The sequence below is a fragment of the Bos mutus genome, chromosome 7 (assembly GCF_027580195.1).
Source record: "Bos mutus isolate GX-2022 chromosome 7, NWIPB_WYAK_1.1, whole genome shotgun sequence".
In the NCBI taxonomy this organism is placed as follows: domain Eukaryota; kingdom Metazoa; phylum Chordata; class Mammalia; order Artiodactyla; family Bovidae; genus Bos; species Bos mutus.
Genome location: NC_091623.1, coordinates 57983101 through 58009454, shown reverse-complemented (window position 1 = coordinate 58009454; position 26354 = coordinate 57983101). Strand labels below are relative to the sequence as shown.

Here is a 26354-nt window from a genome sequence, read left to right as displayed (position 1 = left end):
TACCTAAGAGAGTATCCTGGGCTTCCTAGGTGAAACTAGTGGTAAAGAACCCGCATGCCAATGCAGGAGACATAAGAGATGTGGGTTCAATCCCTGGGTCAGGAAGGGAAGAAGGTACAACAACCCACTTAGTACTCTTGCCTGGAGAATTCCCATGGACAAAGGAGCCTGACAGGCTGCAGTCCATGAGGTCACACAGAGTCAGACACTGGCAGGCAATATGACAAAATATTAGTGATTGGTAAATTTGGGTAAACGATAGATGGCAGTTCATGGGATTTGTCTTGCAACTTTTCTGTTGCAATAGAAATGTTTCAACATGAAAAGTATTTTAAATTGACAAATTAGGGGCATTCCTTGGTAGTCCAGTGGTTAGGACTCCCCTCTTCCACTGCTGAAGCCCAGGGTTCAATCCCACAAGCCTCAGGGCAACTGAGTCATCGCACCAGAACTAGAGAGTTCATACACCACACCGAAAGATTCCAAATGTCAATGAAGATCCCAGGGACCATAACCAAGACCCATCAAAAGAAACTGGCCATCAGATCTGGCCATTTGAAAGTCACTGGTGACCTCACCCATTTGTGTCTCAGTGGAGTTGTGGGGGGAAAGTCCGGTTAGAGCGGGTTCAAGAGACACTAAAAAGGGAAGGAGTGAAAATATTGCCACCTGCTGCATCAACATGGATGAAACTAGAGATGATCAAAGACAAACAGCCTACCATATCATTTATATGTGGAATCTGAAAAAAAAAAAGATACATAGTTAACTTACTTACAAAACAAAAACAGACTTACCGACATAGAAAAAAACTATGGGAAAGCAGGGGTGGGGCGGGCGGCTGGGAGAGGGATACGTTAGGAGGTAGGGATTAACAGATCAACTCTGGTACATCCACACAACGGAATATTATTCAGCCTTGAAAGGAAAGAATGAATCAATGAATATACACAACGACACCAGTCACTCTCGAAAACACTACATTAATGAAAGAAGCCAGTCACAAAAGACTGCTTATTATATGGTTCCATCTACATGACATTCTAATAAAGGGAAATCTAATCCTGAGTGACAGAAAATTGGATAAATGGTCATTTGTAGATGAGGATAGGATGGGGTTACTGCAAAGGGACCCAGGGCAATCTTTCTTGGGTGATGGAAAGGTTCTCCGTGTTGACTGGGGAAGTGGAGACACTGTGGGTTTGTCAAAACTCATCAAACTATATGCTTAAAGTGTGCTCAGTAGTGTCTGATTCTCTGCAACTCCACGGACTATAGCTGGCCAGGCTCCTCCATCCATGGGATTTTTTCCCAGGCAAGATACTGGACCATGTTGCCATTTCCTATTCCAGGGGATCTTTCCAACCCAGGGATCTAACCCATGTCTCTTGCATCTCCTGCATTGGCAGGCGGATTCTTTACCACTAAGCCACCTGGGGCCTCCCTGATAGCTCAGCAGTAAAGAATCCGCCTGAGATGCAGGAGACTCAGGAGACGCTGGTTTGAGCCCTGGGTGGTGAAAATCCCCTGGAGGAGGAAGTGGCAATGTGCTCCAGTGTTCTTGCCTGGAAAAAAATCCCATGGACAGAGGAGCCTGGTGGGCTACAGTTCATGGGGTCTCAAAAAGTCAGAGATGACTAAGCCCAAAGCCTTAAAATGGATACATTTTATGAACTGGACATTACATGTCAATAGAGTTGATATTAAACCAAGCTGAACAAGGAAGAAAGAAGATAAAAGAAAATAGGGGTGTACATTGTTGTGGTCTTTGGGTGATGGAGTCCTGGGTTCATAGCAGAAATGGGTCAGGTGGGACTTCCCTGGTGGTCCAATGGCCACTCCCACACTCCCAATGCAGGGGGTCTGAGTTTGATCCCTGGTCAGGGAACTAGATCCCACACACCACAACTAAGAGTTCACATGCCACAGCTAACAGATCCTGCACAGCACAACTAAGACCCCGCACAGCCAAATAAATACATATTTTTTTAATGGGTCAGGGTATAGTGGGCTTAGCTGATGGTTCCACTGGTAGTCTGAGGCATTCACGCTGTGAATTTCCAGGACAGCTTACCAGGAACATATGGAGAAGACAGTCTCCTCTCTCTCCACTTAAAAACAGTGTTTTGCTTTCACTGTATTTTTTTAAATTCAGTTTCCATCTATTTCTGGTATGTCATTCCATTTTTCCATGTATGGCAGTCATTTAAAGTTTCTATTTTAAACTAAATGTATATTTGAATGTCTTAAATGAGGGGATTTACAGTAAAATTATTCATGATTGTATAGCTGGCACACATTTGCATGACTAAAGTTTAGAAAACCTCATGGTTTCCCACCAGTTTTTGTTGTGCTCTTTTCATGAAGGCAATGGCACCCTACTCCAGCACTCCTGCCTGGAAAATCCCATGGACGGAGGAGCCTGGTAGGCTGCAGTCCATGGGGTCGCTACGAGTTGGACACGACTGAGCAACTTCACTTTCACTTTTCACTTTCCTGCATTGGAGAAGGAAATGGCAACCCACTCAGTGTTCTTGCCTGGAGAATCCCAGGGACGGGGAAGCCTGGTGGGCTGCCGTCTATGGGGTCGCACAGAGTCGGACATGACTGAAGCGACTTAGCAGTAGCAGTTTCATGAATATTGAAATTTATAGGCTTGGTCTACCAGTTGGATTGCATTTCTTGAGGGTTTGTGTGTGTGTGTGTGTGCATGCATGTGTGTATGTGTGTGCATGCATGTGTGTGTGTGTGTGTGTGTACAGGCAGTGAAGTAACAGAGAGACTTTTATGAAGTATCAATACCTAATTACTTGCCTCCAGAAGAAGATTCTCCCCATTTGTCAGGTGAGGAGAATGCACTTAACGAAACTTTCAGATCCTCATCCAAGGTCTCAGGAAATAAGTAGTAGGGTAGAGACTGAACCCAGGACTCTCTCCCCTACCCTACCACCCCTTAACTGTTAATAATTACCACTGAACAACGACTGGAGACTTCCCTGGTGGTCCAATGTTTAGACTCCACACTTCCAATGCAGAGTGCACGAGTTCAATCCCTGTTTGGGGAACTAAGACCCCACATGTCACAGGCCAAAAATAATAATAATAACTGAATACTTTCCAGTTTAAAAATTGAAGCCATCTAGAAAAACTTAATTTGAAAAGATACATGTGCCTCAATGTTCACAGCAGCACTATTTACAATAGCCAAAACATGGAAGCAACTTAAGTGCCCATAACGAATGGATAAAGAAGATGCGGTATATATATATACAATGGAATAGTACTTAGCAGTAAAAAAAAATGAAATAATCCCATGTGTAGCAACATGGATGGATTACATCTAATTCCCATGGATGGAATTAGAGATTATTATACTAAATGATGGAGAAGGCAATGGCACCCCACTCCAGTACTCTTGCCTGGAAAATCCCATGGATGGAGGAGCCTGTGGGCTGCAGTCCATGGGGTCGCTAAGAGTCGGACACGACTGAGCAACTTCACTTTCACTTTTCACTTTCATGCATTGGAGAGGGAAATGGCAACCCACTCCAGTGTTCTTGCCTGGAGAATCCCAGGGACAGGGGAGCCTGGTGGGCTGCCGTCTATGGGGTCACACAGAGTTGGACACGACTGAAGCAACTTAGCAGCAGCATACTAAGTGAAGTAAGCCAAACAGATAAAGACAAGTACCATAAAACATCACTTACATGTGGAATCTAAAAAAAAAAAAAAAAACGATAAAAATGAACTTATTTACAAAACGATAAAAATGAACTTATTTACAAAACAGAAATAGACTCACAGAAATAGAAAACAGCACAGGCATATGGGGTCTTAGTTTCCCAACCAGGGATCAAACCCATGCCCTCTGCAGTAGAAGCTCAAAGTCCTGACTACTGGAATTTTCATATACTCCAAAAGCTTTTAAAATTACACCACGGGGGGCTTCCCTGGTGGTCCAGTGGTTAAGAGTCTGCCTGCCAGTGCTGGAAACACACCAGTTCAATCCCTGGTCTGGGAAGATCCCACATGCTGCAGAGCAACCAAGCCCGTGCACCGCAACTACTGAAGCCTGGACTCTAGAACCTGTGTTCTGCAACAAGAGAAGCCACCTCAATGAGAAGCCTGCCTGGCCCAACTAGAAAGTAGCCCCCACTCAATGCGACTAGAGAAAGCCCATATGCAGCACCAAAGACCCAGCACAGCCAAAAATAAATAAATGAAATATTTTTTAAAAATTACACCATGGGACTCTTTCCATGTCAATAAAAGTGAATACACAGAGACTTCCCTGGTGGTTCAGTGGTTAAGACTCAGCTCCCACTGCAGGGGGCCCAGGTTTGATTCCTGGTTGGAGAACTAGGATCCCACCTGCTGCTATGCAGCAAGGCCAAATAGGGGATAAAAAAAAGTGAATGCACAATATCTTTGTCATTGCTGACAACCCATTTAAATGCCCCTCCCCCACTCAATTGCAGGAGACCTGGAATCAATCCCTGGAATGGGAAGATCCCCTGGAGAAGGAATGACAACCCACTCCAATATCCTTGCCTGGAGAATTCCATGGGCAGAGGAGCCTGGTGGGCTACAGTTCATGAGATCGCAAAAAGTCAGACATGACTGAATGACTAACATTCCCCTCCACCCCACCCCACCCCTACAATCCCCCTACCCCAGCTCAATGGCTCCCCAAAGCATCTGATGCTTCTGAAACTGATGGCTGATCTCAACAGCCTGCCCACCTGCCACGTTTGTTCTTCTGGACCATTCTCTTCCTTGGGCCTGTGACTGACCCCATCCTGGTCCTGGGTCCCTCCTCTCACTTCAACCCATTGTTCCTGGGACAGGGTGGGGAGGGGAGAGCTCACCCTCTCCCATGCTGCCTGAGTGCCAGAATTACAGAACCATCCGCTGCCTGGAAGTCTCCACTCTGGTATCCACAGGCTGTCCTAGCTCCCCAGATCCCAACCCAGTGGTTCTGAGCAGCGGCCATTGCACAATGTCTAGAGACCTTCTCGGTGGACGTAACTGGGAGGACGCTACTGACACCTAGTGAATGGAGGCTAGGTGTGCAGGATGAACCCCCACAACAAAGAACTTCAGGCTGGCGGTTCCCAACATTTTTGGAAACCAGGGACCGGTTTCATGGAAGACAATTTTCCCGTGGATTGGGTTGGGGGTGGGGATAGAGGGAGAGCGGGGAGGGCTGATTTCAGAATGACTCAAGGGCATTACATTTATTGTGCACTTTATTTCTAATCTAATGCTTCCACTGATCTGACAGGAGGTACCAGTCTGTGCCCCGGAGGTTGGGGACCCCTGTGTTGTGTGCTCAGTCACTCAGTCATGTCCCACTCTTTGTGACGCTATGGACTGTAGCCCATCAGGCTCCTCGTCCAGGGGATCCTCCTGACCCGGGGATCAAACCTCTGTCTCTTACATCTGCCCTAATCTTACCCCAAACCGACATCCCCATCTCAGTAAAAATCACCTCCATGCCCCCAGTGACTCCAGCCAGGCAGGTTTGAAGCTTCCCTTCCCCTCCCTCACCAAATTCAATCCACTCCTGAATTAATCAGGTAATACTAGATGCTGCAACAAACAACCCAAAATGTTTAATGACTCAGATATGATGGAAGCTTGTTTGTTCATTTTTTAATTTCTTTTTTTGGGGGTATGATTTTTTAAATGTATTTTTAATTGGAGGATAATTCCTTTACAATTTTTTTGTTGATTTATTCAGGAAATTTGTTGCTTAGCCATATAAAATCCAAAATGTAAGAAGAAAGGAAAAAAATCCAAAATGTATGTTCCTGGGACTTCTCCATTGGTCCCGTGGCTAAGACTCCAAACTCCCAAAGCAGGAAGCCCGGATTCAATCCCTGCTTGGGGAACTAGCTCCTGCATATCGCAACTAAAAGTTCACATGCCACAACTAAAGATCCCATGTGCTGCAAAAAAAAAAAAAAAAGAGAGAGAGATCCTGTGTGCAGCCTAATAAATAACTTTTTTAAAGTGTGCCCCTGACTGGCAGGTGGTTCCCCTCCCAGGCTCCTCCTAGGGTCCCACCTTGTTCATCAGGCCACTGCACTCAGCTTCGAGAGCTGATGGAAGTCGAAAGAGCGGGGCGAAGTCATGCCTATTTCCCTAACTCCTGGATTTGTAAGGGTCACACAGCATCTCCTTGCAGGGTCCCTTGGTGAATGAACACATCACATGACTTCTGGGATGCAAGGGATGCTGAGAAATGCAGCCCCAGGATGCAAGGGTGTGGCAACCACTCTCCAAGATGACCTCCAATGATACCCACCTCCTGGTAGTCACCCCCAGCATAGTCCCTGGTCCAACACTGAATCGTGGTTAGCCTGTGTGACCACTAGAAGTAACCACGTGTGAGTTTCAAAGCTGAGCTATATTACACATTAGAGCTTCCACCGTGCTCTCTTGGATCACTTATTCTAGGGGGAAGCTGGCTGCCATGTTGTGAGGACACTCAATTAATCAAAAGGTCTATTTGGGAAAGAACTAAAGCCTCCCAACAGTAGTCAACTATCCAACTTGTCTGGCATCCAACTTGCTATCTATGAGTGAGCCATCTTGGATGTGAATTCTTCAATTAGTTGAGCATTTGTGTTTTATTATTCTTCTTCTTGGCCTCTTTGGCCTCGCCTCGTGGCTCATGGGATTTTCATTTCCCAACCAGGGATAGAACCTGGGCCCCAGCAGTAAAAATTTGGAATCCTAACCACTGGACCACCAGAGAATTTCCCATAATGCATGTTCAACTTATGATATGTTCATGTATGATGGGTTTATCAGATGTAACCTTATCATTAGTCAAGGAAGATCTGTTCTGTCATAAATAACCCTGTGGCTAAATCTCGCTTTGGACCATTTCCTAAAAATGAGTCACTACAAGTAGAGTGTAAGAATTTGAAATTTGGTGCCAACTTCAATTCCAGTAGTAATACCCTCATTGAGCCTTTACCTGGGGGGATCCATTTACCCACAGCCTATTCAGCCCTCAAGGTTTCTGTTTCTTTCTTTCCTTTTTTTTTTTAATTTTCAATCTCTATCAATTCAACGGGCCTGTTTTGCATTCATCTAAGAGAAGGAAACAGTGATCAGAGTTTCTCTTGGATCCTGGACTGAAAACTGGTGCTCAGATGCTCAGTTGTGTCCAACTCTTTGTGACCCCAAAGACTGTAGCCCACCAGGCTCCTCTGTCCATGAGATTTCCCAGGCCAGAATATTGGAGTGAATTGCCATTTCCTCTTCCAGGGGATCTTCCCAATCTAGGGATTGAACCCGTGTCTCTTACATCTCCTGCACTGGCAGGAGAATTCTTTACCACTAGCGCCACCTGGGAAGCCCAAAAACCGGTAGGATGGACTGATTTGCAGCCAAGTGTTCAAACTGATTCTTCCTCCCCTGATTCATTCATTCATTGGGAATATTCAGAGCAAAGTCTGGAAAAACAAGAGACTGGTAAATATCTGAGTGCCTATAATGTGCCAGGTACTGTTCAAAAGTTGCTTTTTTTTTTTTCATTTCAGGTCACTGTCCACTTTAATTTAGATTGGTGACTTTCAACCAGAAGCAGGTCTATTCTTAGCAGGGGGCACTTCAGCACCTGGCAAATTTGGAGACAGCTTGTGTTGTTATGATGGAGAGGGGATTCCTAGTATCTAGTGGGTGGGGGCCGGGGATGCTGCTCCACACCCTACAGTGCCCAGGACGGCACCCGCTCCCCAACAAAGAATCATCTAACCCAGAATGTTAACAGTCCTGAGGTTGGAAAACCCCAGTTTAAATGAAGTGGAATAGAAGACAGTAGAATATATCAGAAGGGGTTGCTCAAAAAACAAATAAGTATCATTTCACAAGGCTTCTCTAAGGAGGTAATGATTTTTTGGTTTTGTTTTTTTAATATTTATTTATTTGGCTGTTCCAGGTCTTGGTTGTGACATACGGGATCTTTAGTTGCTGCGTGAAAACTCTTAGTTGCAGGATGTGTGATCTAGGTCCCTGACCAGGGATTAAACCCAGGCCCTCTTCTTTGGGAGCAGAGTCTTAGCTACTTGATTACCAGGTAAGTCCTAAGGAAATGGTGTTTGAACAGAGATTTTTGTGTTGAGCAGGATTCAGGCAGAGGACACAAGCAGAGGCCAAGTGGCTAGAAGGCACTTGGCATGTCTGGGGAGCAGAAAGTGGGTCAGCGTGGACCCTGAAACCAAGTGGAGAAGAAAGGGTGGAGGAGAGGAAGGTAGAGGTCAGCTGGGGTGATGGGAAGCCAAGGAGAGGATTTTAGGTAAAAGAGGGATATGGTTTTGTTTCTAGGGAGTATCCTGATAGTCTAGTGGTTAGGATTTGCCCAGATTCAATCCCTGGTCAGGGAACTAAGATCCCACAAGCCATGAGGCCCAGTGGCTGCCCTCTCCCACCAAGAAAAAAGCCTTTACAAGGATCACTCAAGCTGCTGAATGAAATAACAGCAAGGAGTCCAGAGCAGGGGAGAAGCTACAACACTGACCAGGGTGTTTTTCAGGGTAGTGACAAGGATGCAGGAGGTGAAAAATAGTTGAACTGTGCTTAGATAGAGCAGGTGTAACACAGGCAGTGAGGGCAGAAGTGTGGGGCAGTGTTTGAGTGGGGCACTGCAGGCATGGGGGGCACTGATGGGACAGCCCTTCTCCCCAGAGGCAGGGTGGGAGCTCCGGCCTCAGGGAAGTGGGCTGGGCAGGGTCACCCACCTGACTCATAGCAGAAACTGGAGGGGCCAATACTGCTCCCCCACTTCTTCAGTCCCTGCAGTGGGAACACCACTCCTAGCAACAGGGTGCCTGCAGTGAGTGAGTCAAAGTCGCTCAGTCGTGTCCGACTCTTTGCAACTGTACAGCCCATGGAATTCTCCAGACCAGAATGCTGGAATGGGTAGCCATTCCCTTCTCCAGGGGATCTTCCCAACCCAGGGACCAAACCCAGGTTTCCCGAATTCCAGGTGGATTCTTTACCAGGTGCCTCCAAGGTCTCCTCTATACTCTTCCGCTTCCACGTTCTTTCCTCTTTCCTGCCCCTGATTCCATAAGGTGAAAAGTGTCTGTGTCCTTCTCTATTTTCTCATCAGACCGGGCACAAAACTATGCTTATCTAGGACACCTAGCTTTGAGTTTAGAGTCCAACAATTAGGAATGGTCTGCCTGTGAATTCCTACCTATGCATCAAAAGCCATGCCAAATGGACCCCCATTTGGGAGGGCATCTTGGATGCCCGTGGTTGCAGATCTAACACAATAACTCATACACATCAGTTACCATATGTAAAATTAGACAGCCAGTGGAAATGTGCTGTATGACACAAGGAGCTCAAATCCGGCGCTCGGTGACAAACTAGAGGAGTGGGATGGGGTGGGAGGTGGGAGGAAGGTTCAAGAGGGAGGGGACATATGTATACCTATGGCTGATTCATGTTGATATATGGCAGAAACCATATTGTAAAGCAACTATCCTCCAATTAAAAATAAATAAAATTAAATATATATAGAATAATGTATATAATATATAAATAGTAAATATGTGTATATATATATATATAGAGAGAGAGAGAGAAATCTCTCCCACCAAATACACATCAATAGCTAATACAAATCGAGTACTTGTTACATTCCAGGTCCAATTCTGAGGACCTGACAATGATCCCAGGATGTAGTTTATTACTATCATGTCCATTCTATAGAGAGGAAATTAAGGCTCAGGGACACACAAACTAGTTGAGTAACGGGTGTGGTGACCCAAGGACTACAGAGCTGATGAAACCAAGGAGGGTCTTGGAATGCAGGAATGGGAAAACCAGACCCTCATCATCCTTCTCTCCCCTCCCCATGTTGTAACTATTAACAGATTTCAGGTCCTCCGGTCTCCCCTCCTACCCCACACAGGGAGAAGGTATTTGCCTTACTCTTCCCCCACCCAGTATACGTGCGTCATCCAATCAGCAAATGACCCGCAAGACTCCTATCCCACTCCTTGTACCCTGGGTATAAAAGTGGACTAAGGACCCCTATTCAACGTTGGTTCTCCCTTGAGCTGGCCCACTAACAGTGTCTCCCACTCTGATAAACTTTATTCTCCTCTCATTCTGCTTAATGTCCAAAAAGTCTTTTCCAACCCGCGCATGGACCATGACAGTGGGGCCAAGATTTAAACACAAAGATTGCCACTCAGCAGCAGGAATCCCTAAATCCTTCCCTGTAAAACCGGTTTGATCATCACTATCTTCCAAACAAGAAACTTCAGGCTCAGAGGAGTTAAGCAATGCACCCGAAGATCACACAGCATGTCAGTGGTTAAACCAGGCTTGGCATACGGGTAAGCTGCCTTCAAAGCCCTCAGATCTTTTTTTTTTTTTTTTTTTTTTTTAAGTTTTGAAATATGTTAATTTACCCCTAAAAGTTACATTAAATGAAGAATTTTTGTTTTTATTTTTTATTGAAGTATAGTTGAATTCAAAGCCCTAAGCCCTTAAGCTACCTCCTTTGCCACTTCATCTCTGGGTTCAAAGTGTACTTAATGAGCATCTACTGTGTGCCAGGCAACGGTTCTAGGCTCTGGACACAAAATACGGAACAACTCCCAGGTGACATTTGAACTGAAAGATGAAAGAGAACCTCTAGATCGTCTAGATGGAAAAGAGGTTCCAAACGTTACCAGGAGCCTTCCTTCACCCCCCACCTCCCCACACACACCTTTGTCCATCGTCCTCCCTTTGCCAGGAATGCCTTTCCCTACATAACAAACTCCTATATATCCTTCAAAGCCCAGCTCCAACACCTGCTCCTCCTAGGAAGCCTTTCCAGACCGACCTCCCGGGTGGAAGTCCGCAACTTCCACCCTTGGGCTTGCATATCTTGGGGCCTTCCCACTACCCCATACATAACCATAGACGGATGGGAAGGTCTCGGGAGTCGGCCCCACCAGGCTAGATGATCGTTGAAGCCCAGGCCCAGTGGGCGCACGGAGCTGATTTTTTTTAATTAGCAACGAAGAGCAGAAAATTCTTCAGGAAGAAGACCCTAACAGGTATCTTGGAAGCTCTCCAGTTCCACTCTGGCACCACTTCTCTTGCTCCGCCCCTCCAACGCCCCGCCCCGAAACGTGCCCCATGCTTCACGGAAGTGGGCGGTCTCGTGAGGCAGCGCCGCGGGCGCAAAGCACGCTGAGAGTTGTAGTTCCGGCATCGTACGGAAGCCGAGAGGGACGTGCCGCGCGATGTGGCCCAAAATATTGCTTAGGGGGGGCCGGGTGGCGGCCGGCTTGTGCCCAGCACTGGGGCCTCGCCTCGCCGCCCGCTTTCCCCCGCAGCGGACGCCCGAGAATCGCCTGGCCCCGCAGCGGAACCTGCACGCGACGGCGGCCCGGGCTCTCCCGCTCATTCCCATCGTGGTGGAGCAGACGGTACAGTGGCCGGGCGGGGACACGGCCCGGGGGTGCAACGGCTTGGGGCACGGAGGGCGTCTGACCCTCACCCGCGTCTTTCTTCCCCAGGGTCGCGGTGAGCGCGCCTATGACATCTACTCGCGGCTGCTTCGGGAGCGTATTGTGTGCGTCATGGGCCCTGTGAGTGCCTCGCGCCGCGATCCTCCCCTTCGTCTGCCCAGATCTCCGCAAACCTCCTTGATCCTCTGACTTCTCCCCCATGACTTTCCTCCCTAGGCTGACGCTCTTGTCCCAGTCTGACACTCCCTGCTTCTTGGGCACATAAGCCCCCTGATGCGCCCTCCTGACCTGTAGTCCCCCTTCTACTCCTTTAAATCCTCTGCGTCTCCCTCCCTAATTTCTGACTCCCTCCTCACCAATGATCCTCCTTCCCATTCCTGGGCTCCTATCCCTCTCCCCAACCTCCTCACCCTTTTCCTTCCTGCTGCCTGAGTCCCCCCTTCCTGTGTCCCCAACCCCCTGGTTCCGGATCACCCCCACCACATCCACTCCTGATCCTGAACGCTTCCCCATCTGTCTTACTTGGGCCCTGACCACCTTTCTGGTGCCCTGACTCAACCCCAGCCACCCCATAACTGCTGCCCTTAGCTTTCACCCCCATTTGGGGACACCCCTGCTCTCCTCACTTGCAGATCGATGACAGTGTCGCCAGCCTGGTCATCGCGCAGCTGCTGTTCCTGCAGTCGGAAAGCAACAAGAAGCCCATCCACATGTATATCAACAGCCCCGGTGAGCAGGGCCTTCCCGGGTCCCATGGGCACTCCTGGGGACACACCAGATGACTCCAGGGACTGAGACCCCTAATTAGGGAGGTTCTGTCTCTGAAGCAAGAAAGGGGGCAGAGCTTCCTTCGGAATCTCCAGAGGGTCTGGAAACCTCCAAAAGCTGCCTCTTCCCTTGCTTTTTTAAAGAGGCACCTGAACCTGCCTCTCCGTTGTCAAAATTTTTTAAACTGGTAGATTCCACCCTATCCCCCAAAAAAGGTAGAATAGCCAACAGCCAATTTATTTTATTTTGGTCGAGTTGTTCCTCCTGTGGGATCTTAGTTCCCTGAGCAGGGATCAAACTCAGGCCCATGGCAGTAAAAGCCCTAACCACTGCACACATGGGGAATTCCCTGAATAGCTGGTCTTAATTGATCGTTTACTGTGCTGGGAACTTTTATAAGCACTTTGTAAGCATTTAACTCATTTTCTTCATGCAGCCTCACGTGATGGGTAGTGTTTAGTTATCTCCAACCTACAAGGAGGTACCATGTCTCCAAGAGACTGGATAACTTGCCTCTTGCATCACATGTGATGACCTGACCAGCCAGGGGTCATACCCAGGCAGACTGGCTCCAGAGTCTTCGCTCGTAGTTATTACATTCTCCCAATTCTTGAGAATGTGGCCAATCTCATCCTCCACTGGGTCCACATCCAAGTGTGGCAACTGTCAGCTCGCTTTGGAGCCAGCCCTCCAAAAGCGAGGAGCTTTTGTTGCCCCCACCTGCTCTGTGTCTCCTTCCTACCCCTGGGAGTATTTCTGTTTGAGACCCCAGCCCTCTTCAGGGCCTTAGGGGAAAGGATGGTGGGGGGTAGCTGGCACAGCCCCTCACTCTCGGCCCCATCTGCAGGTGGCGTGGTGACCTCGGGCCTGGCCATCTACGACACGATGCAATACATCCTGAACCCCATCTGCACGTGGTGTGTGGGCCAGGCAGCCAGCATGGGCTCCCTGCTTCTGGCTGCTGGCACCCCAGGCATGCGCCACTCACTCCCCAACTCCCGCATCATGATCCACCAGCCCTCTGGGGGTGCCCGGGTGAGTGTGCCTTGAGAGCTGCTTTGGGGGTGGGGATGGGGGTCTAGACAGGTGAACCAGCCAGAGAGGCAGGAGTCACATGACGGGGTGGGTTTTAAATGTAGGTTTTGTTGGTATGCAGATATGGTGAGGCCAACTGATCAGGAGAGGGTTACCATTAAAAAGTTTGTGACTCACAGATCCCAAGAGGAGGGTGTGTGCCAGGCCTTGGGGACCACACAGATGGGCACCAGGGCTGGTCAAGAGGAGAATGTGGGCAGGAGCCTTCTTCAAGGTTTCTGCTGGAAAGAACGTGTGAGGTTAGGATGGGCCAGCGTGAATAGTGTTAGTGGGCTCTAGGTCATAGGGATTGTCCCTAGTTGTCTGGTACCCTGGGGTGATGGGGCAGGAGGATGGTGACCCAGGGTGTGAGAGCTCTGCAGAGGAGGTGGCAGGGGTGTGGGCTTGGACTGGCGGCTTTGCATGTGAAAAGTGTGTTCTGGGCAGCTTTCTGATGTCTCTAGGAAATTAGCTCCCTCCCTTCTAGTCAGGGAGGCACCAGCTGCCAGAAATAAGAACATAGAGTTAATACAGAGAGCCTTCCTGGAGATGGTGACGATGAAACAGGCTATAGAGGCCTGTCCCACCTGCCTGAATGCTGGCAGCCAGAGCCCAGGGCAGTCTCCTGAGTCCCTGTCCCTTCGAGTGGCAGACCCTGATCCCAACCTCCCCCTTCTTGGGATGGCCCCCCAGGGCCAAGCCACAGACATCGCCATCCAGGCAGAGGAGATCATGAAGCTCAAGAAGCAGCTCTACAGCATCTACGCCAAGCACACCAAACAGAGCCTGCAGGTGATCGGTGAGCGCCCCCTACAAGGCCCTCGGCTGCTGTCTTATTGGAACCAACACAGGCGTACGGGTCAGGCCTCTGGACCTGGTGAGGCTGACACCAGGCTGGATCGTCCTGTGGTGGGGGCCCTCCAGGGCCCTGCAGGATGTGTAGCACATCCTCAGGCGCTGCCCACCAGCTGCCAGCAGCACCTCCAGGGGTGATGGCCAGAACAGTCTCCAGCCATCACCCCGTGTCCCCTGGGGATCAGAATCCCCACCCCACCCCACCCCCAGTTGAGAACCCCTGTTCTGAGCACTTTTTTTAGAGACCCAGGGACTTCCCTGGTGGTCTAGTGGTTAAGACTCCACACTTCCACTGCAGGGGATGCAGGTCTGATCTCTGGTCAGAGAATTAAGATCCCACATGCCACACAGTATGGCCAAGAAAAGATAATGATAATAATTTAAAAATTAAAAGACATAAAAACTTGACTGAAAGAGGTCCAAAGGCTTTGAACAGGGTCTCCCACAAAGAAGATTGCAAATGGCCAAGAAACAGAAGCCAAGGTTCTCATCACCTTTAGTGATGATGTTTAATAATGATGTGTCACCAGTGGGACTTCCCTGGAGGTCCAGTGCTTAGGACTCCGCGTTTCCACTGCAAGGGGCACAGGTTCCATCCCTGGTTGGGGAACCAAGATCCCACATGCTGCATGTGGTGTGGCCAATAAAAAAGAAAAAATGATAATAATGACATCATCAGTTATTCGGGAAAGGCAGATCAAGGCCCTGATGAGATATCATTTCAGTCCACTGTGCTGGGTGTGCTCAATTGGATCCAGTTCTTTGAGACTCCACGGACTATAGGCCTCCAGGCTCCTCTGTCCAGGGGATTGTCCAGGCAACAATACTGGAGTGGGTTGCCATTTCCTACTCCATTTCAATCCACTGGAGCAGCTCAAATAGAAAATACTGACACCACTGAATGCTGAGGGGAGCCTGGAGCCACTGGAACGGTTATCCACTGCAGGCAACGGTGATAACTACAACCACTTGGGGAAGCTGTTAGGGCTCTGAGGGTGAACACCCAGAGAGACACCTGCTTCCTCTGCTCGGCATGTAACCAAGGGAATCAAGCGCTTCTGTCCGAAGATGCAGACGGGAATGTAGTCCTGTTCCTACAGTCTCAAATGGGGAAAGACCCAAGTGCCTGACAACAGAATGAGTGGCCAGTGGTGGTATATTCATGAGGTGGGACGCTACACAGCCACAAGGACTGGGCCACAGCCTAGATAAATCTCCAAAACAGTGCTGAGTGGGAAAAGGAGTAAACGCTCTGGTTATATGTTTATTTACTTTTTTAATTAATTCACTTTAATTTTCTTTTTTTTTTTACCATATTGCTCAGCATGCAAAATCCCCAACCAGGGGTCCAACCCATGTCCCTGGCAGTGAAAGTATGGAGTCCTTTTTTTTTTTTTTAATTTGGCTGCACCAGGTCTTAGCTACAGCACGTAAGACCTAGTTCCCTGACGAGGGATGGAACCCAGGACCCCTGCATTGAGAGTGTGGAGTCTTAACCACTAGACCGCCAGGGAAGTCCCTGTGATTGTGTATTTAAAGAGCAAAAAACTGGCATAACCTCTATGCCATTAGGCCACTGTTAGGGGGTGGGGGCGGGAGTGGGGGTGGACACTTAGCAACTGGATGTGTCCCCAGCAGGGTTTGGAGGGTCTGATCTGAGTGCTGGCCGCATGGGTGGGTTCAGTCTGAAAATCACCACACTGCCCACTCCCACGATCTGTGCCCTTTCCTAGATGTGTATTTACATATCAACAAGCTATCAAAAAAAAAAGAAACAGGTATTTTACTGGTGGGGAAACTCAAGGCACAGGGATGGGGAGGCCAGGGTCACACAGGGTGGACTTGGGCTGATTGAGGACTGGAATGTGGCCCTTGGGTGTCCATTCTTCACCACCCACATCCTGCCTGTACGCCCCCTGCAGAGTCAGCCATGGAGAGGGACCGCTACATGAGCCCCATGGAGGCCCAGGAGTTCGGCATCTTGGACAAGGTTCTGGTCCACCCCCCACAGGATGGGGAGGACGAGCCGGAGCTGGTACAGAAGGAGCCGGGGGAGCCAACAGCAGTAGAACCCGCCCCAGCCAGCGCCTGAGAACTGGCCTCCCTCTTGCCCTCCCAGGGAGAGCGGAGGCGCCTGGCCTGTGAGCCCCTCCACACTGAGCCTGGAGGGGCCCCTTGAGGAACTGTGGATTTGGGGGTGCCCCTCTGGGTGGGCAGCCCAACTGAGACACTGTGATTTTAAATTAAATCTTTGTAGCCTTTGCTCCCGGCTCCGGCACCTTCCCTCTGGCGTCTACCCTGGCTCACGTGTGCCTTCACCCTGACCTTCATCTTGAGCAGAGCTAAGAGCCTACATGACACTCCAGAGGCCACAACTTACTGTGGAGAAGACAGAAGTCTCCGTCCTGAAGAAACTTACATTCTTGGGAAAGTAGACAGTTGGTTTTTTTTTTTTTTTTTTTTAAATCAGGGCAAGAGATATGCAGTGTCGGGTGTGTGTGACAAGAATTAGATGAAATGACCCGCAGAGGCCTTGCTGAGAAGGTAACATTAGAGCAAAGACCTGAAGGAGGTGACGGTCAGGGGAGCCAGATTGCTATCTTGGGACACAGCAGTCCTGGCAGAAGGCATGGCAAGTGCAAAGGTCTTGTGGCAGGACTATACCTGGCACATGAGGGGAACCATGAGGGAGCTGGGGTGGCTGGAGGGAGGGAGTGAGTGAGGGGAAGAGTAGAGATAAGAGCAGAAGAGGAGTATAGATCGTAAAAGGTCTGGTAGGGCTTCGCAGATGGCTCAGCGGTAAATAATTCACCTGCCAAGATTCAGTCCCTGGGTTGGGAAGATCCCCTGGAGGAGGAAATGGCAACGCACACCAGTATCCTTGCCTGGACAATCCCATGGACAGAGGAGCTTGGCAGCCTACAGTCCATGGGGTCGCAAAAAGTCAGACACGACTTAGTGATTAAACAGCAGCAGGTCTGAGATAGGAGGGAGGTGCCCCATGGAAGGTTTCAAGAAAAGGAACAGGGGACTTCCCTGGTGGTCCAGTAGCTAAGACTCTGCACTCCCAGTGCAGGGGGTCTGGGTTCAATCCCTGGTCAGGGAACTAAGATCCCACATAGTGCAACTAAGCCCGAGTGCTGAAACTCCTGAGCCTGCACCACAACAAAGACCCAGGACAGCCAAAAAAGAAACAGGAGCCACAGAGTGGTGGGTGGAGGGCGGCAAGCACAGGAACCTGGAGTGAGGAGACTTGGAACCACCCAGAGGAAGGGTGACCTGGCCCCAGCCACATGGTGAGAGAGGCTGGTTTCCAGCCAGGTTTTAAAGGCAGGGCTTACAGGTAGGATGTGAGATTTGAGACAGAACGAAATCTCCCCAAACTCCTAGGTGTTGGCCCAAAGCAGCCAGAAAGATAAGATGTTTCCAGGAGAGCTGGGGAGAGGAGCAGGGGTCGGGATCAAGAGTTGATTTTGGATGTCTGAAGTCTAGCGTGCCTCTCCCCTTCCGCCCCCACCCCCTACCCAGGGTTGGAATAAAAATGTAGGAGACTTCAGTGTGTCCATGAGTTAGCAGTCAGGCTGAGAACTCGTTATGGCACTTGGCCCTGCAGAAATCACTAGTGGCCTTCAGTAAGACCACTTTTAGTGCTAGGGGGCCAAAAGCCAGGTTGGAGTGGACCCAGAGAGAAGGGGCTGGAAAATACTGGGAGCTAGACAAGTTTTTCAAGGAATTTTGCTGTCAGAGCAAAGAACAATTTTTGTTGTTGGTTTTTTTTAATACAGACTTTTTAATTTGGCTTCATTCATCAATTACATTTGGTTGAACTTTTTCATTCTGCGCAATTTAAAATATATACAAAAGTGGAGAAGACCTCGTGGTCCATTGGTTAATAATGGCCTGCCAATGCAGGGGACACAGGTTTAATCCCTGGTCCGGGAAGATTCCACATGCTTCAGAGTAAGTAAGCCTGTGCGCCACAACTACTGAAGCCCACATGCCCTAGAACCTGTGCTCCACAAGAGACACCATCCCAGTGAGAAGCCTGGGCACCAAAACTAGAGAGTAGCCCCTGCTCTCCACAACTAGAGAAAAGCCCACACAGCAATGAAGACCCGGTGCTGCCAAAAAAAAAAAAAAACACCTGTAGTAATTTTGTTTAAAATAGGAAAAAAAGTAGAGAAACTAGAATAATGAGGTCTTGTGTACCCACCACACCAATTCATGGCTGATTATGACTCGTCCCTCGCCTGCCTCTACAGAGCCTCTACCATGGCTTTGTAGTACTTTGAAGCAAATCCCAGCTTTTCATTTCATCTGTAATATTTCAGTATGTATTTCTAAAAGGATAAGTAATTTTATTTCTCAAAAATACTAAGAATAACCACATGACCCAGCAATTCTATTCCTTTTGGTATATAGCCTTAAAAAAAAAAAAAAACTATTTAGAAAAGATAACATGCATGCCAATATTCATGGCATTGTCTACAACTGCCAAGATACAGAAGCAATCTAAGTGTCCATCAACAGATGAATGGATGAAGAAGATACAGTACATATACACAATGGAATATTACTCAGCCATAAAAAAGAATGAAATAATGCCATTTGCAGCAACATGTATATGGACTTGGAGGGTATTATGCTAAGTGCGTTAAGTCAGACAGACATTCTGTATCATATCACTATTACGTAGAATCTAAAAAATAAGTTAGTCAATAAAACAAACAAAAAAACCAGACTCACAGACACAGAACAAACCAGTGGTTACCAGTGGGGAGAGGGAAGGAGGAGGGGCAATATAACTAGGGGATTTTTTTAAAAAAAGATTATCAGGAGAGTCTATGAAATCATGCATGTGAAACTTTTAAAAACTGTAAAGTGCTACAGAATTTAAAGAACTTACAAAAAAGGTTAATAAAGGACAAGGAATGTTTAAAAAAGAACCACAACATCATTTTCAACCAGAAAAAAATAACGCTTACCGTAGTCGAATATTCAACCGCGTCCAAATATTCAACCGCGTCCAAATTTCCCTGGTGATCACTTTTTTTTTTTTTTAATTTTTCCAATCAGGATCCAAATAAGGTGCAGGCATTGCCACTGGTTGATAAATCTGTAAGTGTCTTGTTATTGCGGTTTTCCCCTTTAATCTCTTAATGTCTCTCTCCCTCTTTTTCTTCTCTTTTCTTGAACTTAACTTGTTGGAGAAACAGGGTCGTGTGTCTTACGAACTTTCCCTCTGAATTTTGAGGATGCGATTCTGTCCTTGGTACTTCCGGTACCCGGTGTCTAAATCTAGACAAGTCTGATCCGATTCAGGTTCCGCTTTTCGGCCAATGACCTTGGAGTGAGGGTGCCTTCTAGCGGGAGATATTTTAAAACCAGTTGTCCCTGTTTCCATGACATTAGGAGCAGATGATAGTCCTTGTCTAGAATTTTCAGCCCAATAAGGACTGAAAAATGGTGACATTCCAATTCTGCCATTAAAGAAGAGGAATTTTTGTTTATGTACTGTTTTTAAACAAAATGTGTAAACAGTTTGTGGTGGTTGTGGTGGTTTAGTCACCAAGTCGTGTCCGACTCTTGGGATCCCATGGACTGTAGCCTGTCAGGCTCCTCTGTCCATGGGATTCTCCAGACAAGAATGCTGGAGGGGGTTGCCATTTCCTTCTCCAGGGGATCATCCCGACCCGGGAATCTGACCGGGCCTCCTGCATTGCACGCAGATGATTTACCAACTGAGCTATGAAGGAAGCCCAAAACAGTTTATATACTGTTTTAAACTGGAAGCCAGCCTGTTTGTATGAGGATTGGGCGGGGGGGAGGGGGGGGTTCGGGATGGGAGGCGCCTCGCCTTGACCTTTGACTGAAACCCGTAAGTCCACAAACCTGGTCCCACCCCATAATCACAGCCTTAATGTCACTCCCCTAACTCCTACAGTTCAGCCTGACTGGACTCTAACCTTAACTTCATAGCCTTGGCCCAATTCCCTCTCTGACCCTTGACCTCTAACCCCCGGGCCGACCTAGCCTTTGACACCACCGCCCCGCCCCGCCCTCTGGAAGACGGACCTGAGGCACAACTAGTAGTCTGAGTCTCTGTGGTCTAAAGGGCCCAATAGCGCCGGAGAGGAGGCAGGTTCTGGGAAGAGCCAATAGCTTGAGAGGACGAGCCAAGTAACAACCAGTAACCTTTGAGCGAGAGGCGGGACTCTGAGGAAGACCAATTGCTGGAGGGACTCGGTGCAGTCACAGCCAATGACCTTGGGGAGGGGCGTGGCACTGACCCCAGCCTCTTCCAAGACCCGGCTCCGGGGCTATGGCCGGAGGTGGGCAGGTGGTACTGCGGACGCTCTCCCAGCAGGGCTGGGTGCGGGGCTCGGGCGCAGCCGTGCTGAGCCGCCTACAAGATGCGGCCGTGGTGCGGCCCGGCTTTCTGAGCGCGGCCGAGGAGGAGACACTGAGCCGCGAGCTGGAACCCGAGTTGCGCCGCCGCAGATACGAATACGACCACTGGGATGCGGTGAGGCTGGTAGCGCTGGGGGCGGAGCCACAGGGCCGTGGCTTCGGACGTTAGAGGCCGGGCGGGAGTGGAGCGCTGGGGTGGGCGGGGCTGTATCTGGGGCGGGGCCTGGGTATGGGGGCGCGGTCCTGATGCTTGTGTTCTTGGGGGCTGGAAGAGCACTTTGGACGAGGCAGAGCGGAAGCGTATTCGGGGGACAGGACCAAAGTTAGGGGTGGAAACGGGTGTGGAGCGAGATGAGGGAGGGTCACGAGTTGAGGGGTGGAGACAGGGGGCCCGGTGAATCAAGTTGTGAATATTGGAACCGGGCCAACGTTAGGGACGGAATGTGGGACTGAACTGGACCCTGATGGTGGGTAGAAAGGACTAAGGCCAGACCCAGTTGTGGCAGGGGTTGGGATTTGAGAAAACATCATGGGGTAGATAGGATCAAAGTTGAGAGTTGAGGGTGGGGTCAAGTGTCATGCTGGAAAAACCAGGCCTTTGCTCTGCACTTCCACCACCCTCCCCACTAATCCCTCCCCAGCCCTGGGCTATGCCTCAGTTTCCCTGTTCCCCACCCCTGGAAGCTTCCAGGCTTGACCTGAGCGCTCTGGGCAGGCCATCCACGGCTTCCGAGAGACAGAGAAGTCGCGCTGGTCAGAGGCAAGCCGGGCCATCCTGCGGCGTGTGCAGGCAGCCGCCTTTGGACCTGGCCAGACCCTCCTCTCCTCAGTGCACGTGCTGGACCTAGAACCTCAGGGCTACATCAAGCCACACGTGGACAGCATCAAGGTGGGCAGAGAGCAGTGGCTTGGAGCTCCCAGCTGGGGGCGAGCTGGTCAGGCCAAAACCCACCCTCTGCCATGTCCCCTCTTCCAGTTCTGTGGATCCACCATTGCCGGCCTGTCCCTGTTGTCTCCTAGCGTCATGCGACTAGTGCACACCCAGGAGCCGGGGGAGTGGCTGGAACTCTTGCTGGAGCCGGGCTCCCTCTACATCCTTAGGTATGGGCAGCCAAGGAGCCCACACTGCACCAGTAACTCACAAGACACCCACTGAACATTTGGAACACCTTCTGTCATTCAGCCCTGACAGCAGACTCTACCCCTAGGGCTGGTCTGCCTGGAACCAGGGCCACCCTCACCAGCCACATCCTCTGTTTTCTCCTGCAGGGGCTCGGCTCGTTATGACTTCTCCCACGAGATCCTTCGGGATGAAGAGTCCTTTTTTGGGGAGCGTCGGATTCCCCGGGGCCGACGCATCTCGGTGATTTGCCGCTCCCTCCCTGAGGGGATGGGGCCAGGGGAGCCTGGGCAGCTGCCCCCAGCCTGCTGAGCTCCTGGACCATTACCCCAAGCTGTTCAGGACACCATGTTTGTGAATAAAGTTGTGAATAATGTTGGAGAATGGACAAGCTGGCCTCCTGTTGCCAGCTGTTTGCAGGAAGGCCAGGATCTGCTTGGGAAGCCCAGGACCACACCTGTCTCCCCCCTCCTCCCCCTCCCCAGACCAGGAGCATTCCCAGCTGAACACACAGTCACAGGCTAGAGGAGCAGTTTCCTTTATTGAGCCCCTTGCTGGTGGCCCCAGCCCACCTTCCCCTCTCTTCGTCTCGGCCTCTGGGCCTCCAGTAAATAAGTCAGCTGAGCTCCTCCAGCTGTTGCAGGGCCCTGGGCTGGCCATCTTTAGCCACTGCAGCCACAGGCCGCCGCCGAGAGCTGGGGCAGCCGCTGCCAGCGGTGGTGGTCATCGAGAAAGGTCACGTCGGCATAGCGGGTGGGCCGGCAGCAGGGTCCTCCATGGGCTCGGCCCTGGCCCTGCAGTCGGGCCAGCGTCAGGCCGTGTTGGGTGCGGGCACCGCGGGGACAACTGCCGGCGCAGTAGCGGAAGATGACCGTCTCCTCCGACGTGTAGCCCAGGCCCAGCTCGGCCACGGGCAAGGACAGGCTCCACAGCTGGCACGGGCTGGTCAGGGCTCGGCGCAGGCGGGCCCCTGTGGGGACAAGGGGCAGCTGACTGCAGGCAGAGTCTGGGCATAAACGAGTTGGGGAGCATGCAGGGTTCCGGGAGTCCTTACCCAGCTGTGGCCTCTGGGTCTCTCTGTCCACCGCTGGCTCGGATGAGAGCTCTCTCTCCACCACCAGAGCCTCCCAGGCCCCCTGGCTCCCACCAAAGTCCAAGTGGAGGATCAGGAGAAGCAGAGAGCCTAGCAAGACTCTTCCTGTGGCCATGGTGACAGGCAGGTCCTGAGGATGTGGATGCCCGGCACCCTCAATTTATCCCCCCTCTGCCCGAGCTGGGGAATTAACCTCATCACTTCCGGCTGCTGCTCGTTGCGAAGGCTCCAACATCGCACACCTCAGGCCCAGGCAGCCCCGCTCCTCTGCCCCACACCCCATCCTTCCAAGAGTTAAGGGCGCACACCCCCTCACACACACTCCCCATCCAGACATTCCACAGACCCATTTCCAACACCCCCTCCACCCCCTGATTTACGAGTGCTGTGTCGGCAGCCAGGGCCGAGCTCAGGGAGGGCAACTCGGGGTCCCCACCCCACCTGCTATCTGGAGGGAGGGTTGGGGGGCCCCATGGGTCTCCCAGTGGGGGTCCTCCCCTCTCGGGCAGGATACTGGGGCCCAGTAGCCCCCACATTGTGCACCAGGTAGAGCGGATATGCATGCAGGGAAGAGGTGGGTGAACTGACGGGGAATCCATCATGGCTCCTGCCTGGAGGATTAAGACATCATGCCCTGCCTCCGGGTCTGGCCCAGGCAGTATCAAAACAGGAAAAGGGAGAGGCCTGGGGACTGCCAAGAGCTGGGACACCAGGTGCAGGAAACTTACCCTGCAGGGACTCCTGTCTCTGGAAGGCCAACCTGAGTCCCCTGGAACCCCAGCCCAACCTGGGGTTGTAGGGCATCAGAGCAGGAGGGGAGGTTAAGCTCTGCCCTGGTTCCAGTAATCTCCCAGCCCTTCTCCATCACCCTGGGGAAGCGAGCCTCCATCCTCAGCCATGAAAGGGGGCTAACAGAGTCCCTCCCACATGAGGTCCTGAGGACAGACAGAAGACGTATTTAGTGTGTGGCAGGGTGCCTAGTACCAAGCAGTTAAGAGCCTCTTAGAAGCTTCCCTGGTGGCTCAGCAAAAAATTCACCTGCAATGGAGGAGACTCAGGTCTCGATCCTTGGGTTAGGAGGATCACCTGGAGAAGGAATTGACAACCTACTCCAGTATTCTTGCCCGGAGAATCCCATGGACAGAGGAGGCTGGTGAACTATACAGTCCATGGGGTTGCAAAGAGATGGACACTACTGAGCGACTAAGTACGCACAAAATGCTTGAGGCAAAGCAAAATAAGAGCATCTTTTTTATTTTCAGTTTTAAAAAAATTTTAGGCCATGTCCTATGTTATGCAAGATCCTGAACAAGGGATCCAATTTGTGTCTCTGCACTGGGAGTCCAGAGCCTTAACCACTGTACCACCAGGGAAGTCCTGAAATACAAGCAACTTGTGTAGGTTTGACACGGTGCTTGAACTCAATGCAGGCAAGACCAGATTAAAACTCAGGTAAGACTGCTCCTAAGATTAGCAGACATCAGAGTCTGCTTACCTGTGGCTGGGGGTGTGTGTGTAATGGGCACGCCTGTTGGTAGTATAAACCAGTGGCAGTTGAACACTGGCTACAGAAACCACCAATCCCATCCCTTTGATCCAGGACTCGTGCTTCAGGAACACATCCGTTTCAGGTGAGCCAAGATGTGAGCTCGGGGCTTTTCATTGCCCTTTGTATCAAGAAGTAGGAAAGGACCTACCCATGCAGCACCACCCATGGGGGACTGCTTCAGTGATTTTGGTGTGCTTTTTTCTTCTCGACTGCTTGTTGAGACTACCTTCAGATGGGGGGTGTGGGTGGGAGGAATGTCACTTATACAAAGTCACCCAGAATTAAGAGAAAAAGGTGGGGTTTGAACCCCAAGTCCTGCTGAATGCAAGGCTCCTGATCTGAACCACTGGGGCACATAGACCAGTGTGGTGGGGGAGGCCTCAGGCCTCGGTCCACGTGGCAGGCAGAGCAGGGGTGAAATTGTCAGGGTAAGGGGCAGGCACTTCCTTCACAGAAGTCCTGGCAGAAGGATGGGAGGGAGGTTGGAACGAAGTGGGACATTCCTGGGAATTAGCCGGACATCTCAGGCATTCCGACTCGGCAGCCAAGGGCCTGTAGAGCTGGGTGGGGAGGTTTTCCACCTGCCGTCTCCAGCATCCTGCCACCAGCCGGATCACTCAAACAGGGGTTTCAACGTTGTTCCTGCTGCCAAGTTCTATTTCAGCAACGTGACTCTCCACGAACGTAAAGAACCCTCTTGCTTACAGAATGCCTAGCCATACTTGATAAAATAAACGCCTTACCAACTTATGAGACTCTAAGGGAAGCCCCAGAAACCCCACTGCCAAGTTGAAAAGTAGTGTCCAGATGCCAAGACCAGTAACAGGGCTTTGGGATTTTGTGGCCATTTGGGACAGAATCAAGAGCTGAGAATCTTAGAATGACACATCTGGGGCGTGTGTGCGTGCTAAATTGCTTCAGTCATTTCCGACTCTTTGCGACCCTATGGACTGTAGCCCGCCAAGCTCTTCTCTCCATGAGATTCTCTAGGCAAGAATACTGGAGTGGGTTGCCGTGTCCTCGTCCAGGGGACCTTTCTAACCCAGGGATCAAACTCGGGTCTCATGTTTCCTGCATTGGCAGGCAGGTTCTGTACCACTAGCGCCACCTAGAAACCACTTCTGGGGCACCTGGTGGGCACATGCAAAAAACCATCTGGAAGAACTTGCCTGGAACTTCCTTGGTGGTCCAGTGGCTAAGGCTCCATGCTTCCAATGCAGGGGGCCCGGGGTTCAATTCCTGGTCAGGGAACTAGATCCCACATGCTTCAGCTAAGACCCAACACAGTCAAATAAATAAAAACAAATATTATTAAAAAAAAAAAAAAGAACTTGCCTGCAAAGCAGGCCAGCCAGGAGCCCCACAGACAGAGCCTGGAAGTAGGAACAAGTCCCCTATCCCAGGTCACAAACACGATCATAAAGAGGCGTCAGAAAACAACAGGATACCCATCTGCTTCAGGTACTAGGTGAGTGACATGGAGACTGTAAGGATGTTTAAACTAACAATGGAAAAGAAGGCATCAAAAACAGAAGGGGCCATATACTCAAAACAGACCTACTGATCTGAAAAAGAAAGATACTTTGCAGAACTGAAAGACAGTGACACTAAGTACTTATAGGTTTGTGCACATGTGCTCAATCATGTCCGACTCTTTGCGACCCCATGGACTGTAGCCCCATCAGGCTCCTCTGTTCATGGGATTTCCCAGACAAGAATACTGGAGTGGGGTGCCATTGCCTCCAGGGGAACTTCCTGACCCAGGGATTGAACCTGCGTCCCCTGCACAAGCAGGCAGATTCTTCACCGCTGAGCCACCTGGGAAGCCCTACTTTTAATGCGTTCAGGTGGTGAATAAGCCACAGCTGAAGAGAGAACCAGCCAAGTGGAAGACAGAGCTGAAAGAAATCAGCCAGCAGCTCCATGGAGGAGGCTGAGGGGGTAAGGAGAGGATTAAGTTCTAAGAGGCGTCTACAGGCGGCAGGATGA

At 50.3% G+C, this 26354-nt stretch overlaps 4 protein-coding genes across 4 annotated transcripts in view; 2 read left to right on the top strand and 2 right to left on the bottom strand.

Annotated features, from left to right (window-relative positions):
- Positions 1 to 19234, bottom strand: part of ACER1 (alkaline ceramidase 1) — a gene marked incomplete at its 5' end in the record, with an annotated part of 55548 nt that extends 36314 nt beyond the window's left edge. The window contains one exon of the mRNA XM_070374729.1: positions 19178 to 19234. Coding sequence (XP_070230830.1) covers positions 19178 to 19234 — 57 coding nt within the window. The remainder of the gene's footprint in view (positions 1 to 19177) is intronic.
- CLPP (caseinolytic mitochondrial matrix peptidase proteolytic subunit) lies at positions 11220 to 16455 on the top strand. Its single transcript, XM_005901743.3, has 6 exons — positions 11220 to 11453; positions 11544 to 11615; positions 12128 to 12224; positions 13111 to 13298; positions 14031 to 14136; positions 16115 to 16455. The coding sequence occupies exons 1-6, from the start codon at positions 11268 to 11270 to the stop codon at positions 16282 to 16284; spliced, it is 819 nt and encodes a 272-aa protein (XP_005901805.2). The 5' UTR covers positions 11220 to 11267; the 3' UTR covers positions 16285 to 16455.
- A 1238-nt stretch (positions 19235 to 20472) lies between the features above and the next one.
- On the top strand, positions 20473 to 22099 carry ALKBH7 (alkB homolog 7). The gene is made up of 4 exons (XM_005901744.2): positions 20473 to 20718; positions 21319 to 21492; positions 21580 to 21704; positions 21873 to 22099. The coding sequence occupies exons 1-4, from the start codon at positions 20515 to 20517 to the stop codon at positions 22033 to 22035; spliced, it is 666 nt and encodes a 221-aa protein (XP_005901806.1). The 5' UTR covers positions 20473 to 20514; the 3' UTR covers positions 22036 to 22099.
- A 148-nt stretch (positions 22100 to 22247) lies between these two features.
- On the bottom strand, positions 22248 to 22931 carry PSPN (persephin). The gene has a single exon (XM_070374728.1). The coding sequence runs from the start codon at positions 22929 to 22931 to the stop codon at positions 22386 to 22388; it is 546 nt and encodes a 181-aa protein (XP_070230829.1). The 3' UTR covers positions 22248 to 22385.
- Between the last annotated feature and the right edge of the window lie 3423 nt (positions 22932 to 26354).